The following is a 23,518-nucleotide window of genomic DNA, read 5'->3' as shown; positions in this document are numbered from 1 at the left end:
GAACTCTGCATATAATTATTACGACACATTATCATTCCATGCCCTATATGGACATAATACTCGTTGCTAAGTGACAGCCAATAGGAGCTGTCCCAGTCAGCCTATTTTCGGGGAGCATTTAGAGCGGCACACCTATCAAACCCCGAAAGTTCTGCAAGATGCCGATCGGAAAGATAGGAACAACTGCTGGCAAGGGAGCCGATTACAGTGCTGGTAGTCAGAATATCCAGCATAATGGTGAGTTAGTTTGTGACAGTGATCCTAGCGTAGTGTTTTATGAAGATTCCCGACGTAATCGTCTTGTGTGTGTCTTCTGTTTTAGTTGAGCAGGGTGGGCAGTCTGGTGCGAACATGGGTATCGCAAAGGCTACCTCTGCCCACAGCTATGGAGCTGGTGCGATGAACATCGAAGCACAACAGAATGTCCCCAAAGTTAAAGAAAACCTCCAATATGGCAAAAGCGAACTAGCAGGCCAGTCACAATATGGAGCCGATTCTGTTGGAGTACAGGCAACTATGAATGCTCCCAAGCCTAAAACAGAAGGATTGGGCCACGTGGATAAGAAGCAAGAAGCAAAAACATAAATTAACGCACTCTTTCCGCGGCCTTGTGGACTGTTAATAGCTAGTGTTATAAGCAGATGTCATTTCTACTGTAATCGTATTTTTGCTTGCTTTTTTTGATGTGAATTGTTATTTCTAAATTATATTATAACGGTAAATCGTAGTAACGTGTCAGTGGTAGTAAGCGAAGAGTCCTGGTGTAAAGGTGTTGGAAGTGAAGTATTTGGGTTACTAGATGGCTGAGGATGGGAGAAAAGCGCTGTATAAACTGGGCAGTCCTGGAAATGTCACAACTTGGAAGCAAAGATATAGAGAAGTGGGCATTAATTGGATAATGCTACTGTGTACACCCTTATACAGCAATGTCAGCAAAGACTACGTGATAATCGAGCCAAACAATATGAGAGGCTACGACAAATGGAACACCTGCCCTCAGAACAGGACACCAAACAAATGGCTAGTGCTGCAGTGACAGATGCCATGGAAGTAGCACGATGTAGTCTCACTGGTGAAGAGCTGCCTCTACAAGAAGTGGATGAGTTAACAGAAGAGTTGATTGCTGAAGGTGGAGTGTATTAATGGAGAATTCCATGTTGTATGAACTTGTACACAGAACAAAGTTTGTTGGCACAGTATTTGGACGATTTGAAGTTTTCTGAGCAAGTGGCAAGTGCAGCCATAGAAAGCAGCCAATCAGTTTGGTGCCCCATATGTCAACAGTTAGGTGTGACCAGTGTGATCATGTGATGCTATGTGAGTGTGTCCACAGGTCATCATTACTGCAGAATCACCACATCATCTTCTGTAAGTGTGGACTACGTATTGATACTGAGGTGAGTATTTGTACCATTAGGCACCATTCCATAAAGCCATGAACTATTTACAAGTATCTTCAATAAGTGTGTAAGGCAGATTGGTCACTCTTATCACTTTAAACATTAATAAAATTAGGCTGGATATTTGCAGTATTGTTCCCCTAATGAACTCCTAATAGGTGAACAGGTGACTGTCAGCAGCTGTAATCACTGAGTTGGGGTGTTAATCACCATCTGCTGGCTAAACAAATTATCTCATTGCTTCACTAATCAGATGGCATGTATAGATTATGTATTAGTTAGCTGCCATATGGCATCCTGCAGCTGATGCTAACTGCTGATTTCTGTTTGCTGTATTGTTCACTGCTGAAACATGTTACTGAATGGACTATTGCATAATGTGATCCAGTTCATAGTATACTATACCATGTCTCATTTAGCTACACCTTTTTTGTTTTGCCTAGCAACTAAAAATGATTAATCACCTCACCATTGTTAACTGAGTGAATCAAGATTGAACCTGTTTGTTGTTTCTAGCATGTCCAGTAAGACAACCATATAGAATAAAATTGATTCGAGACAGTAAATCTCTCCTTACAGACATTTTGGCAAATTGTCTTTTATTAATGTAGTGACATGACAAAACAGCAATTTGACAATTTTTTTTACCAATAGCCAGTCTCCAATTGGTAGGCCAAGTAAAGGTTTAACTATTTCAGCCTATAAAATCAGCTATCTACCCAAACAGCATGATGGAGTGACATTGTCAATGCTACAACAGCAGCTAATGGAGAGCTGCTCATATCATTCAGAAGTATGCCCTGCTCCCCACACCTTCAGCATCCAAGAACAGTTTGGCATGACCAACATTGTTTTATCTTGTGAGGTGAGCCATTGTGTCATGCATACTGGCAGTGGTGTAGTCAATGTCATGCACTACAGGTATGTGGTTCCATGTACATAGTGATCTAATTGGAACAAATACATGTGGTAACCAAAGAACAACAGCAACATGACAAAAAGTGGATGTAAAGATACAGGATAATTTTAATGAAATGTGTTTTTTTTTAAGTGCATGGTGGATTATCTAGATAAAATGTCCTTGACTTCTTGAATTAGTCGTTTAGCATTCTGGGCATGATCCAGTGGTGATGCTTCTACACACATCACCTTCAGCCTCTGTTCATCCTGTAAGATGACATCATAGGTGATTTATACACAACCCATCACATACTACAACCCCATCACTTACATTGTACATCTCCATTTTGGCTCTCATGCGAAACGAGAACTCTCCGAAAGTTGCATCAGAAAATATCTGATCAAATTCTGCTGCCTGATCTTGCTATAAAAATGAATTGTAACAATTAATGCCATTTCCTTATAAATTGTACCATTACCCTCTCCTTCATTGCGCCAATCTCTACAGCCTTTCTCTTCAATATTGCTTCAGCTTGATCTTGGAAACAAGTGAACCAAAGATTACCAGACCAGTCTGCTATGCACACTTGTAACATCAAGCGCCACTTGAAGTCTTGTGATGTCTGGTTACATTTCTCACAATGGAAGCCCATGTTACCCTCAGTAACCTTCTTGTTACAGTCTGGCTTTGGACAGGCCTAAATAATGGACATAATAACTTGAAATAGCAAATGGTATGTACAGTGCTGGTAAGACCATTCTGCTTACCTGATAGAGACAGTTATCTTTTTTGAAGAAAGAGATGAATCCTTTAGTGCTGAAGTAGTCTGGCTTGTCACCATGGCCAAGGTTGAGGTCACGAATTTGTGACAGTGACAACCATGTGTTCTGTGCACCTCCTACACCACAAAATGTGACATGACAAGCTAAACTAACTCCTGGAGCACAGTCAGCACACAACTCGGAATCACTTGATGGGTTTTTTGACAGTTTGTTTAGTGGTTGTAGAAGTAGTTATTGCACATACATGGTTGCAGGATTCAAATTAAAAATAAAACATGAAATTTTTGCCTAATATGAAAGATCAGAGATGAGGTCACATAGAAAGGTCACCATAATGTGTATCTATATATAGTCTAGGGTTACTTCATTGACTGGACCACCTCTTTATTGAAACCACATTTTTTTTTGGTCTTCAATAATTTTCACTGTATGTATTTCCTATGTAAACACATTAAGCTATAAATATTGTTAACTCACCAGACATTCGCTGGCCAGATATGGACACAGTGTTAGCCATCTTCCCATCATTATCAAACCATCCACGTAACTTGAAGGCTTCAGGAGTGTCAGGGTTGATCTGTACTGTACTGGAGTTCAGCACTGACATGGAACAGCCGCCAAAGTCTGACAGGCGAGCTCCTTTAATGGCCATTATTGGGTTGGATGAGCCATCAAATGTTTCTGCCTGCAATAGAAAATATGTGACCATTTTGTGTATATGTAGTAGAGCATTGTGAATACAGAAATTATTTTTTTTGTCACAACATATGCTGTGCCAATAACAATTGTGTGTGTGTGTGTGTGTGTGTGTGTGTGTGTGTTATTTTTTTGTCACAACATATGCTGTGCAAATAACAATTGTGTGTGTTGTGTGTTGTGTGTGTGTGTGTGCATCACATATTACCTCCATTCCCCAAAGAGTCAAAGAGACTGAAGTACCAGTCATATCCACAAGCTCGATATCACGTTTGGACAACTATATTCAAACACTCAAAAGAGAAAATAGATGACAACAATCTCCACCTTCTTATTGGTTGTTCTTGTGGTAACACTGGTGACATCATTAGCACTCTTACACACACCAATCACATCAACAAGATTGTCCTTTGGCAATGCAGCCAGCTGGTCAATGGGAACAAAGTTGAACTGTATACCCGGTAGGTCTGCAGTGGCACTGCTGGTATCCTGTAGAAATCAGACAGTGACTTAACAGCATGAGGGAAGGGTACAGGGACAAGTACAACTGAAAGTGCCTTTGATTACTGTTTGTACTACAATGAAATTCTTATTCTGGATGCTTTGGGAGTGTTGAGACTGTGTTCTTATTAAGTGAGGGGGTATAATACTTCAGCAAGTAAGACAAGATTTTACACGGTAGGCTCTACTTCTACTGAACACTCAGCCTACTTCTTCAATAATGGTCTCTTCTTGAAGAAACAGCTCATAGTCGTTCTTCACTGATGAATACTGCTTGTTTGCTGGTTTTATTCTGCCCCGGGACACAAAGTACACCTGTTATTATGTTGTCATGGTAACGACACCATCAGCATTATGGCCTACTACTTACTTTGTTGGCTTCAATGATTGGTGCAAGTCTATCAGCTGCCTCATTAAAAGCTGTGGCACGTATTTCACCAGACTTGTCCACGAATTCTACACTCATCAATCTTCCTTCTCCTCTCGAGTTACTATAGTTACGTACCTGAGGCTTGGCCACTGCACGCACACGTATGGTCCACCTGATCAAAAGATCCTTATATGGCACACAGATAAGCTTTGCCTTTTACTAAATTCACAGCCTAAGCTTTGTATATTTATGTAACTTTCCAACCATACAAGTGCATGCCAGAACTCACTTGCTCTGATAAGGATTCAGACTACTGATGGGATGAGGTTCTCTGTTAGGACTAATAGCTGACTGGACTGGCCTGTGACATCACAACAATGACATCATCAACAAGCTGTCTATTTGTATACAATAAATAGAAAACCTTGAACCACCCCAAGGTGCTTAACACTAATTTATAAGGTTCTCAAGTGTTTCAGCTGATTGTAAGGGAGATGAGATGGTCAGAAGCAATAATGTATTAACCTCTGGGAACTACCTTGTATTTGGGTAACTGTATCAATGCAGGAAAAATTATTTTACAAATACTCTATTTTACAAATACTCTAATAGAACAATCATTCTTGCACCATATATATACTAAGTTTGTAGCACCATCTAGAGTACTTTCCCAATCATGTGACTCACCTGTTAGTGGCACCACCACCACCATTGTATGTATTGGCTGGTCTGGCCCCCCAGCCCCCTTGAGAAGGGGCTGAGTAGAATCCACCACTGCCACCACCAGTGGTAGAATTGTAGCCACCACTTGGGGGACCAGGCTTGAAGCCTCCTCCACCGCTACTCGAACTGGAATTAAATCCTCCACCTGCCTGGAATGGCTTGGGTGGCTCAGAAGGCTTTGCTATATGAAAAGACATGACCAGACATGACCACAGTAACAACAGTGTTTCATAATTATACTGCTAAGACTGCTAGCAATCTCAACTAGTTGACTGAAAAAATTGAGCATTCATTTTAAGACACAATACTGTCATGATTCACCATCTTACACATGCATAAAGAGATTGCTACATGACAATTATATCAATTTATGACCAATGGGACCCTATGACTTGTAGAATCAAACTCTCAATCAGTATTCAACTGATATGCATACCTGATGATGATCCAAAGGCTCCAGCCCCACCTCCCATCAAGGGCTTGCTGTCAGTAGGGGGAGTGGCTGAGTCCACCTTCTTCATGTCCAGACTTACAGGTGATCCAATGACTCCACCCACCATACTACCTGCCTCTACCAAGGACATCTGGATGATGATGATTATCCTGTAACCATAGCAACATGTAACCTTACATCATAATCAGTACAGAGTTATAATAATGACAGTATGGCCAAGAAACAGGCAAGTGAGACGTTATCAAATAGGACCAAACCTGCCATTAATGAGGTGATGTGAGGTAGCAATGTTTAACAGTAGTAACTGTAATTTTGCACATGTTTACAGTATGCCTAGTAAACAAATATAATTTACTTTACAAATATATATATATGAAAGTTTCAAAAGGGGATAGGGTCACTGATAAAAGCTGCAAAACAAGAATGGCATATATTTTTTGAGCAGTCAAAATAGGGATTTGTGGTTTACATTACCATCCCAATGATCCCTTCTTGATACATGGCTTTTTAGTGATCCTTATTCCCTTTTAAAATTCCCAATTGTTTTTCATCTAGTTTGTATACTTTAATCCATTGTGGATCTGTAATTTGCTTAAAAATTGGTTTGGATAGAACAATACTCTACATATATAGTCAACCTTTCAGTATACACAAGAGTGTGTGTCTGTTTGTGACATCGTGCTTGGAGTTGAGTTTGCTAGTGAGTGCTGCTTGTTGTCAACGAAAACTGTTCTTCTGAACTATAGACTGGGAAGCTTAGGCTTATATGGTGAGATTAAAATACTCTAATACAGCAGTCATGTAGATGCTCTAATAAAGTTTGATAGCTATGAAGTCACTATTAATGTAAATTCTAGTCGACTCTTTCATACACATTGCAATTTGATTACACTGTAGTTTCTGATCCATTCACTGCTGTGAGCTTAAGGGGTATTCATTAACATTCTACAATATCAGCCAGGTCATGTGTACATACATATCACAGATTTTTGTGGAGATAATGAATTGGTAGCCAAAGCATACTGTGATGTCAACACTAATGAAGGAAACTGGCTGGCTATTCAGAGGAGACAAGATGGAAGTGTTGACATTTAATAGATACTGGGTAGATTATGAGAATGGATTTGATAGCCTCACTAATGAATTTTGGTATAGGCTGCATGCTATCCATTACCTGACAAATCTAGGACAGTGGTACCTACATATACAGCATTTCAAAGTGGGATCAGCCGCTGAAAAGTGTAAACTAACCATACATGGCTGTGAAGGAGTAACTGCTGATCCTTTAGCTGCATCTTCACTCATTATATTATTAGACTACAACAAGTTTGATACTGAAATTTGATTGGCTGAAAACGTGGTCTCTAAATCTCGTAGAGCCACGGTCATGTCCAATAGAGACCACGCTCTGAGGCGATACGAAACACGATAATTATGCGCCTGTAACATTGGCAACGCATGGGCGTTTAAATGGCTAGTAACAGCCGTACTGTATTAGAGGGAGGTGTAATGGGCTTGTTTGTACTAATCAACACTACATTACTTGCTTACAAGCAGCTGTCGGGGCACAACAACAGCAACAATGAGTTGTAGTCCAGTCGCTGAGTCCAGTACTTCGATACATAGCACGCGCCTGTAACATTGGCAACGCATGGGCGTTTAAACGGGTAGCAACGCTGAGGTCCCGCCATGTAGGGAAGTGTAGAGGGCTTGTTTCTAGTAATTAGCCATACATTTCCCATTTACAAGCAGCTGTCAACTCAAGGTACAATAACGAGTTGTAGTCTAAATAAGTTAGACGTCAAGAACCACTGGGTTCTACGGGATTTAGAAAACCCTCAGGCCCTTAGTAGCGCCCGAGCGCAGCGAGGGCGCTACAGCCCAGGGCCTTCGAGTTTTCTAAATCCCGTAGAACCCTGGTTCTTGACATCTAACTATTATTTAGAGGTGCATCAATACGACATTTAGCTGATATTCCGATAAACGATACAAAATAATATTATCAAACAAAGCCGATCCAATATGGTAACAGACTTTTTTCTTACAATTTTTACTCTAAATTCTGTTGTAAAGTGACAGTGTGGGACTTAAATCAATAGTCAACATTACATAAACAGGCACTGCAAGGATATTACTAGAGCATGAGTGCCTATAAATAGATGTTTATGTATATCTGTATTTGTTACTTATTTACACATGTTACTGATCCGATACTGATATGCAAAAACAAGGCCGATATATCCGATAAACAATAGCCGATCCAATTATCGGTGCACCTCTATATATTATAGGGTGGAATTCACGACAAGAGAGATAAGAATAACAACAGATGGAATACTAGAAATTGTGTGATAAACCACGTGGGCACTGCTGGTGGATGGTGGTATTAATCCTGCTCAACCATGTGTACAAAAACATTTACATGGTGCACATCAGTAGTAAGTGGACTGCTCTTAGTTTTGCAGAAATTAAGATCAAACCCCTATTGTACTGTTTACTGATGTGTACCATACGTAGAGCGCTGCACACTTTACCTATCACATTGTATATAACAATTGTTACTTTGTGGTCCGGATGTTGATAGTGTGGGTTATATATAAGCAGTATTTGTGACATTCAAGATTTTGCTGATATTTGTGTAATTGTTCTGTTGTTTTTTTAGAGCCAACATTTTGCATTAATTTTGTTGTTTGCAATTGCAGAAGTGACAACTAAAGTGGACTGTGTGGTAGCTGACTAGGCTAAGTAGGGGAGTGTCCAGCTTTCAAAATAGCCTGTACAAAATCACTGAGTCAAGTTCACCTTTGATCCTTGGAAGTTGTAATAATATTAAGGTCAAGCTTTTATTTTGCAAGCAGACTGAATGTTACTTCTTTGTTACTACAAACACTGCACATACACTATATACACATACTATGTACAACATAACTTACTTTCTTCCCTGGATGACATTACACACGTACTTGTCCAGACAGATAATCGCATACTGGTCAATTTCTCCACTGGCAATCTTACCATTCAGCTGTGTGGCCACCATACAAGGCTGATAGCATTCTCCATCGGACACCTGTAACCTGTACCAGACATGTCACTTCTTCTAAATGGTTTGTAACTGACCTCCAGCGGTCTACTGAAGTGGATGACTGTGCTGGAATCTTCCGCGTACTCTAAAAAAGAACACAATGGCCATTTGGCAGACGTGTTTATCGCATACTGACCAGTACTTGAAGAAGCGGTTTGGTTGGAGGCGGTCCGTTTCCCTCCAATATATTCTGTAATAATCAGTGAGTAAGGCACATTTCACACTACACCCCACCTTGATAGCGTTAGTCGACAACCTGGACATCTTTCCCGCCACTGGCGCCCGCTTGAATCACGTGTAAATTAAACAGAACCCATAATCACTACTTTCGAGACACATGGGGAAGCGTACTAAAAAAGTGAGAATGTTTGGTTTGAGAAATATTGTGTGATACAGTGAGTTTATAGGGACAAAGTGGTGCAGCGGTTAACTACATTCCTCGTAATCGTGCTTTGAAGAAACTGCAATTATCTCTCGCTGACTTCAGGTAAGCACGTGTAGCTACACGTGTTTGTCACATGATGATATCTCCTACAGGCGGTTGTGTATACTCAAGGGGGTCTACCCGGTTGAACCACGACACAAGAAGAAAGTCAACCATGGCAGTACAGCACACCGGACATATTACTTTGCTAAGGATATTCTTTTCTTATCACACGAGCCATTGTTGGAGAAATTCCGAGAGTTTAAAGTGTTTGTAAAGAAGCTGAAGCGAGCCATCCACAAGGGAGAGATTCACTCGGCTGATAAATTGGTTGAGAACAAGCCCGTATATACTCTGGATCATGTGATCAAAGAGAGGTGTGGTTATTGTACAAGTCTGTAGGCACTCTTAGTATATTTTTGCTGAAAAGATATCCTAGTTTTGTGGATGCTCTGAGGGAACTGGATGATGCTCTACCCATCATCTTCCTATTTGCCCACCTCCCACAACAAGGACAGTTTAACGTGAGTAGTACAAATAATGTTAAAGGCAACTAGTCTCACATGGTCGGTTAATAAAAAACAAGTGCTAGCTACCTATCACTTCATTCAACATACTGGTCAAATTTTAGCCATTATTTTGCTTGTACAAAATTTGCAAGATCCAAGTGACTTTCTCTGTACTGTGGCAGATCTAAATGATTTTCTGTGGTTTTAAACTTACAGTAGTTCAGTAGCAGTCTAACATGCTCAGTGGGTATGTTATTGCTGTGTTGACTATTTTCCATAGCAAAGAACCCTAGCATTATACCATTACATTTCAGCAGTATGTATAGAATTGCACTTAGCTAACAACATCCACTGTAGCTATTGAATCCTTCATTAACTTAAAGCAGTTTTGTATTGCGAGGAATTTAATTTTGCAAACAGCATTAAAATTTGTGACTTTTACTTCACACAGATTTTTGTTTACAGCAACTGTTAATTGTTTCTGGACCAGGTGCTTGTGTATATATATAGAACAACTTTAACATAGTGGCTGGTTCCCCAATACTGTCATGACTAGCTGCCCTATCCAGATTAGAACTATATGTACTATTTCACAGTTTAAAGCATTGTGATTATAATTATACTAAAATTTGCCATCTCTCAAAACTTCTAAAATCTCAATTTTTTATCCCTAGACTCTTCATTTTATATTCCTTAGCTATAATATTTAACATTTAGTTTTTGGAACATTTTTACTTCTATATTCTCCATTGCTATAACATTGATGGGTGTCATGGATGAATAATAATGTTTTGTGCAAAGTGTTGTCCACATGAAATATTGGCTGTCACATATAACTTGTGTTTGTAGTATCAAAACAGTATGGTAGTACTGTACTGTTCCCCCAAAAGTGATGTGTGCCACCTGAAATTCCGCCTTTAAAAATCATCCTAGAGACATCTTACATGACAAAAGTCCATCTAACATCAAGTACAGCATTAAAAACAAGAAAACACTTTCAGACAGCCGGATATAGAATTTTTTTTAAAATCACCTAAACTCAAATTTTTGTCTGCCAGCCCACAGTTGCAAGGCTGGAGTCCAAGTGAAGTAGTGCACAGGCCTTAATTTAATTTTTAAGGTGCTGAGGACAAATGTCCTTACATATCCACAAATGTACAGACATAGCGTCAAATTGTACAGACATGAGCTATAGGAGCACTTTGTATAGACTGCTGGAATTCGAATAGGAAGTTTCCATTGAAAGTTTTGAGGTTAAACACAACCACATAGCTGCAACATATCACCAGGCTGTGGTCATAACAGCTGCTGGTCATAGCATTACACAAAGGGGAGGTGGCATTGGTAAATCCTTGGGTTGGGAAAATGTAGTATCTCCTAGCAACCAAGTGACAGTTATTGTTAGCACTACAAACAAACATGTGCACATCAGCTTTTATGGTACCACTATTGGTTTTGGAAGGACATGTGTGTCTGCCCAAAACTAATTATGTGCAGACATTGTGCTAGTTGTGCGGATTTTGTCCGTTGACTGCACGTTAATTTAAGGCCTGAGTGCATGGCCACCATTTTACGCCGCAATAACAAACTCACCAGCAGAGTTGGGGGCAACTAGTTACTTTGTAATTTGTAACTAAGTTACATAACTAGTTATTGTAAAAATAACTACAGTGGGACCTCAGTTATCCAGACCCCACTTAACCAGATTCTCGGTTAACTGAACTATGGAAATGACTGCTCTATTAGAGTAGTGACTGTTCTATTAGAGTAGTTGACAGTACTAATATTTTTAAAAAAATGTTCTTTATGCTAATTTATACACAGTTTCAGAGATATGGACTTTTCAGACTTATGGACCACCCCTGGTCCCAAGGGGTTCGGATAACTGAGGTTCCACTGTAGTAATATAATTTCCAAATGGCTCAGGGCATGTAATGCCTGACATGAGGAAGGTAAGTTGAAATATCAATATGTAATGAGCATAATTACACACTATTACAGTGATTCTAAGTGTTCACGTGGCAAAAATAATTAAAATGAAGTCACTTCCAGGATCCAGAGTATATAAGCTGCCACGTGTTCAATCAATCCGGCTCTTTGTAGTAACTAGTGAATGAAGAAAAATGGCTGATCCATACTCTTGTGTTACAATCTGCAAGAAAATGATGTAGTTTATTACATAACTATAGGGAGGGCACAATATGGGGAGACATTGATATTTCAACTTCACCTTCCTCATGTAATTCCTAATAGCATACAGGCATTACATGCCCTGAGCCATTCAGAAATTACATTTCGAAAGGCTCTGTTTCCATATCAATGTGTAAGTTTGAAGCCCCCACTGATGACAAAACAGCTCTCCCATATGTGGACTGATCCTTGTCATCAGATGGGCGATGGTAGAACCTTTGGAAGGTGCTCTCAGATGACAAATCTGCAGCCTGTAAGATCTCTGAGATTGTAACCCCTGAACAAGTAGCTTTAGATGATGCTGCTCCTCTAGGTCCCATCTGGGACTGAATTCTGTTGAAGATGTTGGGGTTCAACATCCAGTCGCACCTATCTCTCACTGTTCTGGACTCCTTGTATGCTGCTACATTCTGCTTCCCGGCAGATGTTCCACAATTAGGTATATGCCCCGCTGCAGACTCCAGTCCCATATGGCGATCGACAGATTGCAGAGAAGTTGGGAATGTGTCCCACCCATCCTGTTTATGTAGGACACTGTCCAACTTCAGTTGTATAGTAATGTTGGACTTCTCCTTCGTGAAACATTGGACTGCCAAGAAAGCTGCTAGCAGCTCTAGATGGTTGATATGGTTTGAGGACTCTGTCCTTGACCACTGGCCCCCTGTCCGAATCTCCCCTTGACGAGCTCCCCAACCTATGTTGGAAGCATCGGACTCGATTATCAAGTCTGGGGTTCGAGGTAACAGGGTTGAGACCACCAGGGAGCCTCTGTCCAGGGCTATCCACCAATGCAAGTCCCTCATGGCTTGTGTAGTGAGCTGGAGGTTGATATTGAACCTGGATACTCTGTTCACCAGGGAGTGGTCTTCCCCGTTCACAGAATTTATCATAGTTTGTAGGGCCCTGTAATACAAGGGGGCTTACCAAATGGCCCTTGCCAAGGCTGATGCCTTCCCCACTAACCTGGCCAGGTCTCTTATTGAGACAGATTGGCGTTGTATGAGGGTTCAAGCATCTTGCTGGATCTTCCTCATCTTCTCTGGTGGGAAGGCTAAGTGGAAGTAGGCTGAGTTCACAAGGAATCCCAGGAACTCTATCTCCTGTTTGGGGGTGAGTTGAGATTTCTCCAGGTTGGCTATCAGTCCCAGGGCCTGGAAAAACTGACATACTAAGGGAATGAGCAGTGTCAGCTCCTCCCTAGAATGGTGCATAATTAAGATGTCGTCCAGATATATAATCAGACAAATTCCCATTTGCTGAAGCATCCCCACCACTGGTTTCATAATCTTTGTGAATACTCGGGGTGCTGATGTCAACCCGAATGGGAGACACACAAATTGGTAGATCTTGTGTTCCCACTGGAACTGGAGCAGACATTGATGTTCCTTGTGAATTGGTACCTGAAGGTATGCATCTATCGGGTTAAATTTCACTATCCAGTCCATCCTCTGAATCTAACCTGGGAGAATATGGAGGCCTTCCATTTTGAAGTGCTATATCTTCACAAAGTTGTTGAGGCCCTTGAGGTTTATCACTGGCCTCTGTCCCCCCTCCCCTCCCCTCCCCCCCCTTTCTTCTCCACCAAGATTTGGGAGACAAAGCTGATTTGGGTGGGAGGAGCTTCTACTATGGCTGCTTTGGCCTGGAGCTCCTTGATCTCCTGAGAGATTTTTACATGCTCTTCTTGTGAGCATGAAATCTCTTGACTTGGCGCCTTACTTGGTGTGGCATTTGGGTAAGCTATAGTTTGTACCCTGCTATTGCACTTAAGACCCATCAGTCTTGTGTTATATGTGTCCAATTTGGCTCATAGTGAGCCAGTCTTCCTGCCAGGTTGGGACTGCTTATTTGCAAATCCATCTGGTCTATCAACACCTTTATGTGGTATGTTAGTGAAGTCTGTGGTGTTAACAAAGGGGTAGGGTTCACAACTTTTATGTACAAGGTGTTAACACACTGTTTATAGTTTCTAGTCATTTCTTTTCCTCTGCTGGTGCTGTTCCTTGGTGGTTCCTCTTCTTGTATTTTCCAGGGCCTGAGTTGTTTGGCCAGCCGTCCGGCCGGCCGCTCCCATAGCCCCGGTGTGGTTTGCAGGAGTGGCCTCCTTGAAAACCCGTCTTTCCCTTGGATGTCTGTGGGTACACCACCTTCCTTAGGGCTGCAGCTGACTCAAGCTTCTCTTTGGCTTTCTGACCAAAGTTTTCCCCACACAGGTAGGGCTGACTGTTCTTGAAGTCCTGTTCATTCATGAGTTTCTTCAGTTGGGAATTGAAGTGCTGCAGGAGAGTTTGTCACCGAAGGGTAGACTGGTGTAGTGAGGCATCCCCCATCAGCACCAGGGAGGCTTGTATCATAGGGATAGCCTCAGGAAGAGTTAGGTTGCCTTCGCTGGCTCCTTCTAGGATGGCTGCCAAAGGACCAGCTGCTTCCAGCCACATTTCTTGTGACCTATAAGCCACTTTGTCCTGCATGAGGGCCTCTGGGGAGAGTATACCCTCTACCACCAGATCTAACTGTGGACATTTGGTACATCTAGAGTCTGGTAGGCCGTATTTGGCCACCTTTGCCTTCCGAGTTGCATACTCCATCCTTTCGGAGAAGATGGTCTCAAAGAAGGCTTCCCCCTCTTCAGAAAGCGAGAAGCTTCCTGTTGTGCCAGTGTCGTATCTCCGGTTCTGGGTTGCTATCGCTCCCCTCATCAAGATTGTGGTCATTATATTGATTAGTTGGCTCTCTAGACCATCGCCATCACGAGGCCTCTTGCGAGACCGTGTGTTGTCGTTCTTCTTCAGGTCGGAAACTTCCTGTTGAAGCGATGACACCTTCTGTAGCAGATCCTGCAGTAGTGTTTTGGTTGTATTCTCCTTCTCCGTTGGATCAGTCATGGCGTGACTTTAACTTGAGCACGGAGACACAGTCGAAGTGCTGTCACAGCAATATAAAAAGGCGGATTGATTGATCACGTGGCAGCTTATATACTCCGGATCCCGGAAGTGACTTCATTTTAATTATTTTGTCACCTGAACACTTTGAATTGCTGTAATAGTGTGTAATTATGCTCACTACATATTGATATGGAAACGGAGCCTTCCGAAATGTAACTATATACATGCTCTGTAACTAGTTACAACTGTCTGAAAAGTATAAGTTGTATTATGCTTTAAAAGTAAGAGCACTTCAATTTTTGTGCTACAGCCACAATAAGTAGACATTTTCTGTGTACTGTGCTTCATCATTCAGCTTGTGTAACAGACGTAACAGTTGGAACTGAGCTGAAATGGCTACAGAATCATTATTTTCAGAAAGTGTACATTATAATTATTATGTATAGGTCTCTTCTTCCCTTGCTCTGAGCAAAATAATCATGTTACAAAAGTTAACAAACAAGCATAACTTGTTTGTGAAAGTAACTAGTAACTATATATTTAGTTACCTATAAAAAAAGTAACTGTAGTCGTAACTAAGTTACATGGGATAAAAGTAACTAGTTACTTTTCTGAAGTAACTATCCCAACTCTGCTCACCAGTGGCATGTGCCTTTTGGGGTTCCGATGATTGTGTACCCTCTGCACCTTGTGTTTCCTTTTATCTTCAATCAGGTTGGTCTTCGTCCTTCCTCATGCAATGAAACCATATTGAGGCATTAATTTTCCCTATTAGTGTTGCACTGATAATCAGTTCAATAATCCCTATTGGGCTGATATTGGCTACTAGCTGATTAATCAGTTTTGATTAAATCTGCCACTGTGCTGTGTAGTGTGATGATGTGGGGGAGGCTAGACATAAGTTATTTCGCATGTTAATTAAGTTATGTGTTGATGACTACAAGCCATAAACTGTCAGGTTTTAGGCTATACCCAACAGTAAACTGAGGGAAAAACAGCTCATTCTAGGCTAAAATGTATGCCACAAGTAAAAAGTTACTCATGGTAAACAGGTTTTTAATACATTTTACTACTGCTATACAGTTAAGACAAGTGGCTGGTACTACATACAAACTTATTTAATGCTTACGCTTGGTAGATACTTGTAGCTTCACGATAAGTTCAAGACCACACCAATAACGTGATCTTGGTTGATTAATAACAATCGAACACCACCAAGACCACACCTCTTAACAATCTATTTACTTGATCACGATGACACACCTCGTTATTATTGGTGTAGCTGTATTCATTAGCTAGCACACTCAGTCAGTGAAAATATGAAATAGTGACACACATCCCTGGTAGGTGAAAGGCTGACTAGAGATACGTTAATATAGCAGTCACCCTAATAGAACAGTCACATGTGTATAGCTGTATGCTATAACAAAAAAAAAACCAAACAAGCTAGTACATTAAAAATTTTAAAATGAAGTAGAGATCTATGCAATAAAAAGTTGTGAAACAAGAGATGAATGATGGTATTACAGCATAGGTCAGTCTCAGTGGGGAAATCCCTACTTTGACATTGAATAAAATCATTGTTATAACATGCCAAAATAGGCATTTTCCCACCAAGCTATGCTGTAACACCATCATTCATCTCTCGTTTCACTACATTTTACTGCATATTATTTAAAATTAGTCTCGCGTAAATCACCCTTATTGTGACATTAGCATTCTAAAATGTTTCGTAGAAAATATTTGTGAGCTGAGTTGTTTTTTCAAGTTTCAATAGTTTGTACAGATGATTGGTTGATTCATCTTGTTTGCAAAATTCTAGACCTGCAACGGCTAACATGTTGGTATCTAGATATCACAGCCTTTGTAAATGACTACACCTAAAACTGTTATGTTTAATTAATTACCTGATCGCATTATTACAGGCCCGGGTTGCTCAACAGTGTCGGAGGTTGAGTGTGGAGTTCCTTCACTATGTGATTGAGGCTAGGGCTCTTAGGAAGGTGTGTGATTATGAGGTCATCCCATGATGTTGTATCTGGTGATCAGTAGGTGTTCTTGTCAGTGAAGGGAATTTACTACCAAATTGAAATACATGGAGAAACTGTTACCTGGGTAACCCCGTATCAGTTCTGTCATGAGGTGAGCATGTTGAACATGTGTAACACGTACACGCAGTGTTTATGCACATGCATGTGAGCTCACATGTTTTTTGATGTGTCAAGTGTTCACCTACACTCGCCATGGTAATCCCACAGGTTCCATCAGATGTTGATTTGAGGGTAATGCTGACATTCTTGGAGGTGTATGCTGCTCTGTTGGGTTTTATTAACTACCAGCTATATAACTCCATCAACCTACGCTACCCACCACTGGTATGACTGATTGACATATTGTTAAACTTATTAAACATAAGAAGTTGACCTGAAAATAAAGAATGTTTATGATATTATCATACAAAATACTGAAATTCCAAAGGACATGTTGTTTCTGTGGCCTTAAATTTGAAGTATAGGCCTGATGAAAATTCTTTGAAATGTTTAACTAAGTGTTGTTCATGCTACACTTTACTTGGTTTAGATCCCTGGGGTGATGATGTCACCGGTGCCTGCCCCATTACTAGGGAAACCAGGAGGTAGTTATGATCCTACAGCTGATGAAGGGGAGGGGCTGCTGGCATGCCTGGGACACAGTCTAGCTAAGATGGTACACATGGAGGAAGGGGAGGGGCTTGAGGAAGAAGCAGAGCTACCTCTGGAGTTGACCGTAAGTGGTGACAGGATCACATCAAGGGTTCATGACACAGTGGAACCGCTTATAAAGGACACCCCTTAAATATAGATAGTCCCAATAGTTTTTTTAGTAGTTTGCAATCACCTTTCAGAGCAAAATTAAATTATTCAGTGTAGTCCTGTCTTTAAAAAAATTCCACTTAATGCATGTCCAACTGCTAGACTTGACTATGTATTTTTGAAAGAGCAAAATTAATGAAAGTTAAACTTATGATGCATTGTGCTCACTGAGTGTACTTTAGTTACTTTCATGTATGTTGAAATTACATCACTAGGATGAGGAGGAAGAGAAACAACGACAAGTGGAGCAAGAAGAGACGGAAATGAAGGAGTTCAAACAGCTCTTCTCTCAGTTGAAATTCTTCCTTTCCAGGGAAGTGCCAAGAGAAGCATTAGTGTTTATTATTAGGTGAGTGTTAACTGTTGTATACAACAGTTGTGGAAACTAGATGCCCCATGTGATGTCATTTACCATACAACAGGAAATTTTGTTATTTGACTAATCCACACTTGTCTGCTTTAGCATATTAAATTTTGACAAAAATCAAGAAATTCTGAACACATACTTTTAACAGTGCTTATGGATGCTATCAATTCGTCAACTTTTTCTTTTGTCAAAATTTCTTGTTATATGGTATTTAATGTACACAGACTAGTGTGAGAGTTCTCTTGTGACTTTAGGAGTTTTGGCGGGTGTGTTTCCTGGGACTCATGTGATGCCCCTGGTGCTAGTTACAATGAAGACGATGATGGTATCACACATCAGGTGGTGGACCGACCACTACAGCGTCATGTTGTTCTCTCCCGGTAAACTGGTGACACAGTCACATGTCACTCACATGCCTGTTTACCATAGTGACTACATACAACCACAATGGGTGTTTGACAGTATCAACCAGAGAAGCCTGCTACCAGTGGGTGACTATGCCCCAGGTGAGATCATCATGATAAAAAATCCCAGGGAGAAATGATGCCTGCAAGTAATTTTCTTGCAAGAATCTTGCATGAAAATGTCTCTTTTCTTTTTAAGTAATTTCTCCTTGGGATAGCATAGACTGATGTTGATACATTTGCCAGCAGCAGTTAACCAGTAAAAGTTTCCCTTTGGCCCACAGCATGCTTCTACTGGAGTATTTATCACAAACTACTACCCAACTTTTCTAAATGCATTATTGTTATTTAGGAGTTGCTCTTCCACCTCATCTTTCACCATTTGTGGAGGAGAAAGTTGGAGATTATGTCCCTCCTGAGAGAGAACAACTTGTTAAACTGGCTGAACCAGTTGAGGAAGATGACATTAATCCTGATGATGATGTCACAGAAGAACCACCATCGATGGATAAAGAGGAAAAGAAACTAGCAGCATCCATGCTGCCTAGAAAGAGAAGGCAACTTTATGAACGAATCGTGCGTGCTCAGAAAAAGAAGGCATCAGAGGTAGCATGTGTATTCTGACCTCCCATGTAATATCATAAAATCTGGTCCACACAGGTACGTAAATTAAAGAGGAAACGAGCAACTTTTGATGAAGCAAAGGAAAAACTAAAGAGACAGAAATTATTGCTACAACCGTAGCAGTAAATTGTAATAAATAAATTCACATGCAACACATAATTTATCTAATTTTCTTGCCAATTTTCTTGTTGAGGTGAATCAATTTGTCATCCCTGTCAGTGACTTTAGAATGCAGTCCATCAATTGTTACCATGGAGTGGTCCAGCTGGTGTCCTATCTCCAGCCCCACCCTCTTCATGTCAGCCAATCCACGAGCTACTTCATCCAAGTTATCATCCACCACCTCGTTCCCTGTACTTGGGTACTGAGACAAAGAACTACCACTGCTACTTGACTGGTGATATCTCTCATCACTGCGAGTGCTTTTACTGGACGGTGGATTGGCACCCTTTTGTTTGCCCTTCTTGTTGTCACGTGCAAAATAGTTTCTTAAACCCCCAAATGGGGAGTTAATTACTCTCATGGAGCGTTTGCTTTGCGTCAAGTCATCGTCCATTCTGTCTAATAACCGGTTACTCCTGTCTAGTGACTCTTGTTGTCTGTGTAGTTCTCTACTGGTCTCTGTAGCTGTCTCCAGCGACTCGTTAACCTGCCAGCCCAAGAGAAGGTCAATTTTGGTGCTAAATGTTCTTGTACCTTACCAGTCTTGCGCATTGGCGACTGATATCTTCCATTTCTCGCTGTGTACTCATGTACTCGTACTGGTCACTGCCACTTGCCATTTCTACAGTTCTACCTCGATTTCTAGTGATTTTCTACTAATTGGAATGGGGAAAATAGAATGTTATGTTTACGTCATTGTCACGTGCTGGTTTAGTGTGCATTATTTAAAGTCAAGCCTAACTTCAACGTATTCCCTGCAGTATATATAGTTCTCACAACGTCTACGATGTCAAACACAATGCCTCCATCACACTGGGAAGGTGAGGTATCACACTATACATACAAGTGTGTGTTTTAACCCGTCATCGTCCTGTAGAACTTCGAAGGCAGTCGAGAAAGTTAGAAAGCGAGATAGACCAGAAGTTAGTCTCGTTCAGTAAACTGGGAACTAACTACGGCCAACGAGAACTTTCACAGTAAGATACGGTATCACTAACTACCTTGTAACTTCAAGTAAATTTTCTTGCCAGGGAAGATGTAGGGAGTGGTCACCTTGTGGACACCATATCATTAGAAGTTGAACAACTGTTACACGAGGTATATGGTGTAGCTATAGTCTGGTGTGTGTGTAAGGGTTACTGGGACATATTTAATGTGTAGCTACATAAAGTTAATGATGCAATGAACGAGTTGGTGTCCTCCACAAGTGTCGGAGCTAATGGACACCCCAGCACCACTTTACACCACACAATGAAGCGACACAATGAAATATTGCAGGACTACAGTAAAGAATTTGGTCGTACAAAGGTAGAGACACTTTCTTTCACAGTACAAATTACAGTTTTGTTTGTTTTTAGAATAATATTATTGCTATGAGGCAAAGAGAAGAGCTTTTGGGCACCATAAAGCGGTCTAATCACGGAGATGGAGTCAGCAGAAGAACAGATCTATATCTCAAAGAACACGAACACCTGAGAAAGTAAGATTTTCCAGCTGTTATGTTATCATGGTAACAATATATACTATTACCCAGTACTGACCAGCTGACTGATGATGCTATCAGGTAATGTGGTTACCATGGTGATTTGACTAGATTTATATTATATATTCCCGTAGCATTGCCATAGCAACCAGGGAGAACTTGTCCACTCAGAGAGGAGTATTCGTATCAGCAACATCCACCATGAGTGGAGTAACAAGTGAGTAAAGACAATTCCATAAATCAAACTTTTCAGGCTGTTTTGAACTGAGGAGACTTGATATGGCTTTGATGGTTCCATAATAGAATGCATTTCTCATGCATTTCTTGCAGTAAAATGTCTAGTATTGATCCTAGGGTACTTTTGTTTAACATCATGTCTGAAGACTATCCTATAAGACAAATATTAGCATACAGAGAGGCTTTACATAACCACCAATGAGTTTGAAAAGTGTCATCAGAAATCTTGTAATGTCCAGTCTAACATTTTGTGTCTGCCCCAGTCCATACTAACCTTACAGGACAGCAATGATATCCTGTCAGGTTATGTTAGATTACAAAGCCATATGAGGTGGCTGTGCATGTTGAGTTGCCATCTGGACTGCTTTCTGGCTGTGTCTCCACATTGATAGGATGCCTTAGTGTGTAATGAATTAGGATTCAGTTTATTAATATTAGCCAGGGAATTAGGAGCAGTTGTTTGGTATCTAATTGATAAGGATGCTTTCCTGAAATGTATACAGAAAGAGGACAGTCTTTCATGGTTTTACCCTAGTGCTAGTGCTTTTGTAAGTGTACTTTCAGAATGACACGAAGAAAAATGCCACCTTAGGGTATTATCAGTAGTGCACGCATACATAAACGGTGCTTGCAGTCCTTGTGTTACATATATTGTCACAACTGCCTTCTTTAATGCAATACCTAATGCTCACTTACATATACGCACATGTGCATGCTCACATTTTTGTAGGAACACCATCATTCACTGCCACACTTTTAGAAATATGTGCTTTAATTTGTAGTATGTAATGTAGCTAGCTGCCTGTCACCGATGTATCGTGTGTATGTGACATGATAGGTGTTATTGTGTGTTGTGTGGCAGTAAATTTTGGAAATGGAAAACATAAATATGCAAAAGTTTTTGGTATAGAAAACCTTTGGCAGTTGGTCATTTTTGGCAACTGAGTGTAGGAGGTTGAAGATCGGTTGTATCTCATGTCAGAGACAGGATCATCTGAAGAAAATACTGTATGGTTACAATTTTTTCATGACCAGCAAGTCAGTTGCATTTTAAAACTAAATCTAGTCCTATAGCATAGTAGTGGTATTAATGCTTGAAGCTGTGTATTCTGTACGTACAGTTAATGTCAAATGAAACTTTGTGGTATGGTAAGACATCCTTTTGATATGTCTGAATTACTTCACTTCAGTTAGCTGTACAATACTTTTATTGGCAAAATGATATTGCAGTGTTGCCTTATTAGTATGGCTATCTCTGGGACTACAACTTGTGGTCTTGATAATGAGGTGGCCTTATTAACCAGGTTGTGTAGAACCCACTTGTTAAAGTGGGGCTACTATGTGTCAATACTCACACAACCAGTTCCCATTAAAATATACAGTAAAGTATTATGTCTTTGTTGGAATAATATCAATTAGCTATAGTGTCAAATTTCTGCAGTGCTATGGGTTGAGTAACTAGAAGAAAGCCTTTACCTGACAGATTGTACCATGTTGTGGTTTTTTGTGTCTTCTAAAATGTTACAAGCTCAATGATTTATGTTCTGAAATCCTTCATGCATTGTTTAAGAATATGTTTGTAAATTGTTTAGCCATAGTAAAGCCTCAAGGACATTTGAACACATGGGACCAGCTGATTTAGATGAAATTACTGGTGCAGCATGACTGCGTGTATAAGGAGGTTGTCCCTTTTTGAAGGTAAAATTATATTGGTAGAGTGACCCATAGAATCCTCAATAACTGTCCTTTGTAAATTTGAATGTATTTTAACACGGAGTGTCCTTTAAAAAGTTCTACTGCATATACCTCAGTGCCTCTACATCATAAGGTACACAACATTACACAGAGTTGCAAGTGTGCCAATGAAATGTGTTATTGTATTGTTACAGATCGATTTCCACTTATCAACACGTTGGTACAGAAGATCAACTTGCGGAAGAGAAGGGACTCACTAATACTGGGGGGTGTTATATCTGTCTGTGTCATCATTTTACTGCTACTGGCATTCCGTTAAATATTTTAATGCTACTATGTACAATGTATGCAATTTTTCAAATCATTACAAAATCGTGCAATCCTATTGGATATGATTTGTTTAACAACCAGATGATGAAGGAGAAATATTATTAGTGTAGCCTTAAAGCATGTTGGAAAGCCTGTAAAATGATGGTGGAAACAGTTACAGTTTGATTGATACAGTAGCAATAATTATAATGCATCCTGTCTCAAAATGGGACAGTGGAATTCTTACCTTGCCAACAGCACCAAACCTAGAAGTTACCAGCTTGTAGTTGGTATACTTTATTGATAGGTAGAGAAAAGATGGACACTATACTTGTAAATGAGAACACCTATAAACTGAAATTGTCCCATCAGAGTATTACATCATAGTGTGTAGTGAGTTTAATTCAGCCTTCAAGCTTGCTGCTTAGTTATTTTATTGCTTGAACAAAAGGCACGTGTTGGATGAAT

General features: G+C 40.4%; 6 protein-coding genes across 9 annotated transcripts; 4 read left to right on the top strand and 2 right to left on the bottom strand.

The window, feature by feature from the left end:
* The first annotated feature begins 75 nt into the window (after positions 1-75).
* On the top strand, positions 76-704 carry LOC136243281 (uncharacterized). The gene is made up of 2 exons (XM_066034806.1): positions 76-237; positions 323-704. The coding sequence occupies exons 1-2, from the start codon at positions 159-161 to the stop codon at positions 583-585; spliced, it is 342 nt and encodes a 113-aa protein (XP_065890878.1). The 5' UTR covers positions 76-158; the 3' UTR covers positions 586-704.
* A 34-nt stretch (positions 705-738) lies between these two features.
* Positions 739-2,494, top strand: LOC136243277 (RPA-interacting protein B-like). Of its 3 annotated transcripts, none has more exons than XM_066034802.1 (6): positions 739-880; positions 925-1,129; positions 1,178-1,283; positions 1,334-1,397; positions 2,128-2,265; positions 2,322-2,494. In XM_066034802.1, the coding sequence occupies exons 1-6, from the start codon at positions 800-802 to the stop codon at positions 2,349-2,351; spliced, it is 624 nt and encodes a 207-aa protein (XP_065890874.1). In that variant the 5' UTR covers positions 739-799; the 3' UTR covers positions 2,352-2,494. The 3 variants fall into 3 exon arrangements, with proteins under 3 accessions (XP_065890874.1, XP_065890873.1, XP_065890875.1); XM_066034801.1 differs by having other exon boundaries at positions 1,178-1,288; positions 2,055-2,265; XM_066034803.1 differs by lacking the exon at positions 2,322-2,494 and having other exon boundaries at positions 1,178-1,288; positions 1,844-2,192.
* Positions 2,330-9,257, bottom strand: LOC136243273 (replication protein A 70 kDa DNA-binding subunit-like). Its single transcript, XM_066034796.1, has 16 exons — positions 9,144-9,257; positions 9,046-9,099; positions 8,945-8,994; positions 8,761-8,901; positions 5,810-5,976; positions 5,338-5,554; positions 4,940-5,011; positions 4,651-4,822; positions 4,491-4,595; positions 4,107-4,268; positions 3,988-4,059; positions 3,561-3,768; positions 3,069-3,199; positions 2,780-2,998; positions 2,632-2,724; positions 2,330-2,567 (listed from the first exon to the last, which is right to left on the bottom strand). Exons 1-16 carry the CDS (start codon positions 9,171-9,173, stop codon positions 2,463-2,465), a joined length of 1,998 nt encoding a protein of 665 aa, XP_065890868.1. The 5' UTR covers positions 9,174-9,257; the 3' UTR covers positions 2,330-2,462.
* On the top strand, positions 7,829-19,366 carry LOC136243274 (pescadillo homolog). 2 transcript variants are annotated; one of them, XM_066034798.1, is made up of 14 exons: positions 7,829-8,265; positions 8,530-9,267; positions 9,317-9,396; positions 9,447-9,710; positions 9,764-9,857; positions 16,843-16,920; positions 16,970-17,059; positions 17,176-17,292; positions 17,498-17,683; positions 17,985-18,118; positions 18,391-18,516; positions 18,566-18,642; positions 18,893-19,146; positions 19,201-19,366. In XM_066034798.1, the coding sequence occupies exons 2-14, from the start codon at positions 9,247-9,249 to the stop codon at positions 19,282-19,284; spliced, it is 1,605 nt and encodes a 534-aa protein (XP_065890870.1). In that variant the 5' UTR covers positions 7,829-8,265; positions 8,530-9,246; the 3' UTR covers positions 19,285-19,366. The 2 variants fall into 2 exon arrangements, with proteins under 2 accessions (XP_065890870.1, XP_065890869.1); XM_066034797.1 differs by having other exon boundaries at positions 7,829-9,267.
* On the bottom strand, positions 19,263-20,035 carry LOC136243279 (synaptosomal-associated protein 29-like). The gene is made up of 2 exons (XM_066034804.1): positions 19,866-20,035; positions 19,263-19,813 (listed from the first exon to the last, which is right to left on the bottom strand). The coding sequence occupies exons 1-2, from the start codon at positions 19,944-19,946 to the stop codon at positions 19,325-19,327; spliced, it is 570 nt and encodes a 189-aa protein (XP_065890876.1). The 5' UTR covers positions 19,947-20,035; the 3' UTR covers positions 19,263-19,324.
* Positions 19,988-23,131, top strand: LOC136243276 (Golgi SNAP receptor complex member 1-like). Its single transcript, XM_066034800.1, has 8 exons — positions 19,988-20,147; positions 20,204-20,303; positions 20,358-20,424; positions 20,488-20,634; positions 20,685-20,806; positions 20,861-20,890; positions 20,944-21,026; positions 22,936-23,131. Exons 1-8 carry the CDS (start codon positions 20,114-20,116, stop codon positions 23,058-23,060), a joined length of 708 nt encoding a protein of 235 aa, XP_065890872.1. The 5' UTR covers positions 19,988-20,113; the 3' UTR covers positions 23,061-23,131.
* Positions 23,132-23,518: the final 387 nt, after the last annotated feature.

This window comes from Dysidea avara, chromosome 13 (assembly GCF_963678975.1).
Source record: "Dysidea avara chromosome 13, odDysAvar1.4, whole genome shotgun sequence".
NCBI classification, from domain to species: domain Eukaryota; kingdom Metazoa; phylum Porifera; class Demospongiae; order Dictyoceratida; family Dysideidae; genus Dysidea; species Dysidea avara.
The sequence above is the reverse complement of the archived record's forward strand: the minus strand, read 5'-3'. Positions and strand labels throughout refer to the sequence as shown.

Excerpts from the sequence above, each read along its gene's own strand:
- LOC136243281 (XM_066034806.1), top strand. The coding sequence starts at position 159 with ATGCCGATCGGAAAGATAGGAACAACTGCTGGCAAGGGAGCCGATTAC. Across the intron at positions 238-322 it reads TCAGAATATCCAGCATAATG|TTGAGCAGGGTGGGCAGTCT; the intron begins GTGAGTTAGTTT and ends CTTCTGTTTTAG.
- LOC136243277 (XM_066034801.1), top strand. The coding sequence starts at position 800 with ATGGCTGAGGATGGGAGAAAAGCGCTGTATAAACTGGGCAGTCCTGGA. Across the intron at positions 881-924 it reads GGAAGCAAAGATATAGAGAA|CAATGTCAGCAAAGACTACG; the intron begins GTGGGCATTAAT and ends ACCCTTATACAG. Across the intron at positions 1,130-1,177 it reads AGAAGAGTTGATTGCTGAAG|AACAAAGTTTGTTGGCACAG; the intron begins GTGGAGTGTATT and ends ACTTGTACACAG.
- LOC136243273 (XM_066034796.1), bottom strand. The coding sequence starts at position 9,173 with ATGTCCAGGTTGTCGACTAACGCTATCAAG. Across the intron at positions 9,100-9,143 it reads TGTCGACTAACGCTATCAAG|AATATATTGGAGGGAAACGG; the intron begins GTGGGGTGTAGT and ends TGATTATTACAG. Across the intron at positions 4,269-4,490 it reads AAGAGACCATTATTGAAGAA|GATACCAGCAGTGCCACTGC; the intron begins GTAGGCTGAGTG and ends TGATTTCTACAG.
- LOC136243274 (XM_066034798.1), top strand. The coding sequence starts at position 9,247 with ATGGGGAAGCGTACTAAAAAA. Across the intron at positions 17,293-17,497 it reads ACCTACGCTACCCACCACTG|ATCCCTGGGGTGATGATGTC; the intron begins GTATGACTGATT and ends TACTTGGTTTAG. Across the intron at positions 18,643-18,892 it reads AGTGGGTGACTATGCCCCAG|GAGTTGCTCTTCCACCTCAT; the intron begins GTGAGATCATCA and ends ATTGTTATTTAG.
- LOC136243279 (XM_066034804.1), bottom strand. The coding sequence starts at position 19,946 with ATGGCAAGTGGCAGTGACCAGTACGAGTACATGAGTACACAGCGAGAA. Across the intron at positions 19,814-19,865 it reads GTCGCCAATGCGCAAGACTG|GTTAACGAGTCGCTGGAGAC; the intron begins GTAAGGTACAAG and ends TTGGGCTGGCAG.
- LOC136243276 (XM_066034800.1), top strand. The coding sequence starts at position 20,114 with ATGTCAAACACAATGCCTCCATCACACTGGGAAG. Across the intron at positions 20,304-20,357 it reads GGCCAACGAGAACTTTCACA|GGAAGATGTAGGGAGTGGTC; the intron begins GTAAGATACGGT and ends TTTTCTTGCCAG. Across the intron at positions 20,807-20,860 it reads GAACACGAACACCTGAGAAA|TACTGACCAGCTGACTGATG; the intron begins GTAAGATTTTCC and ends ACTATTACCCAG.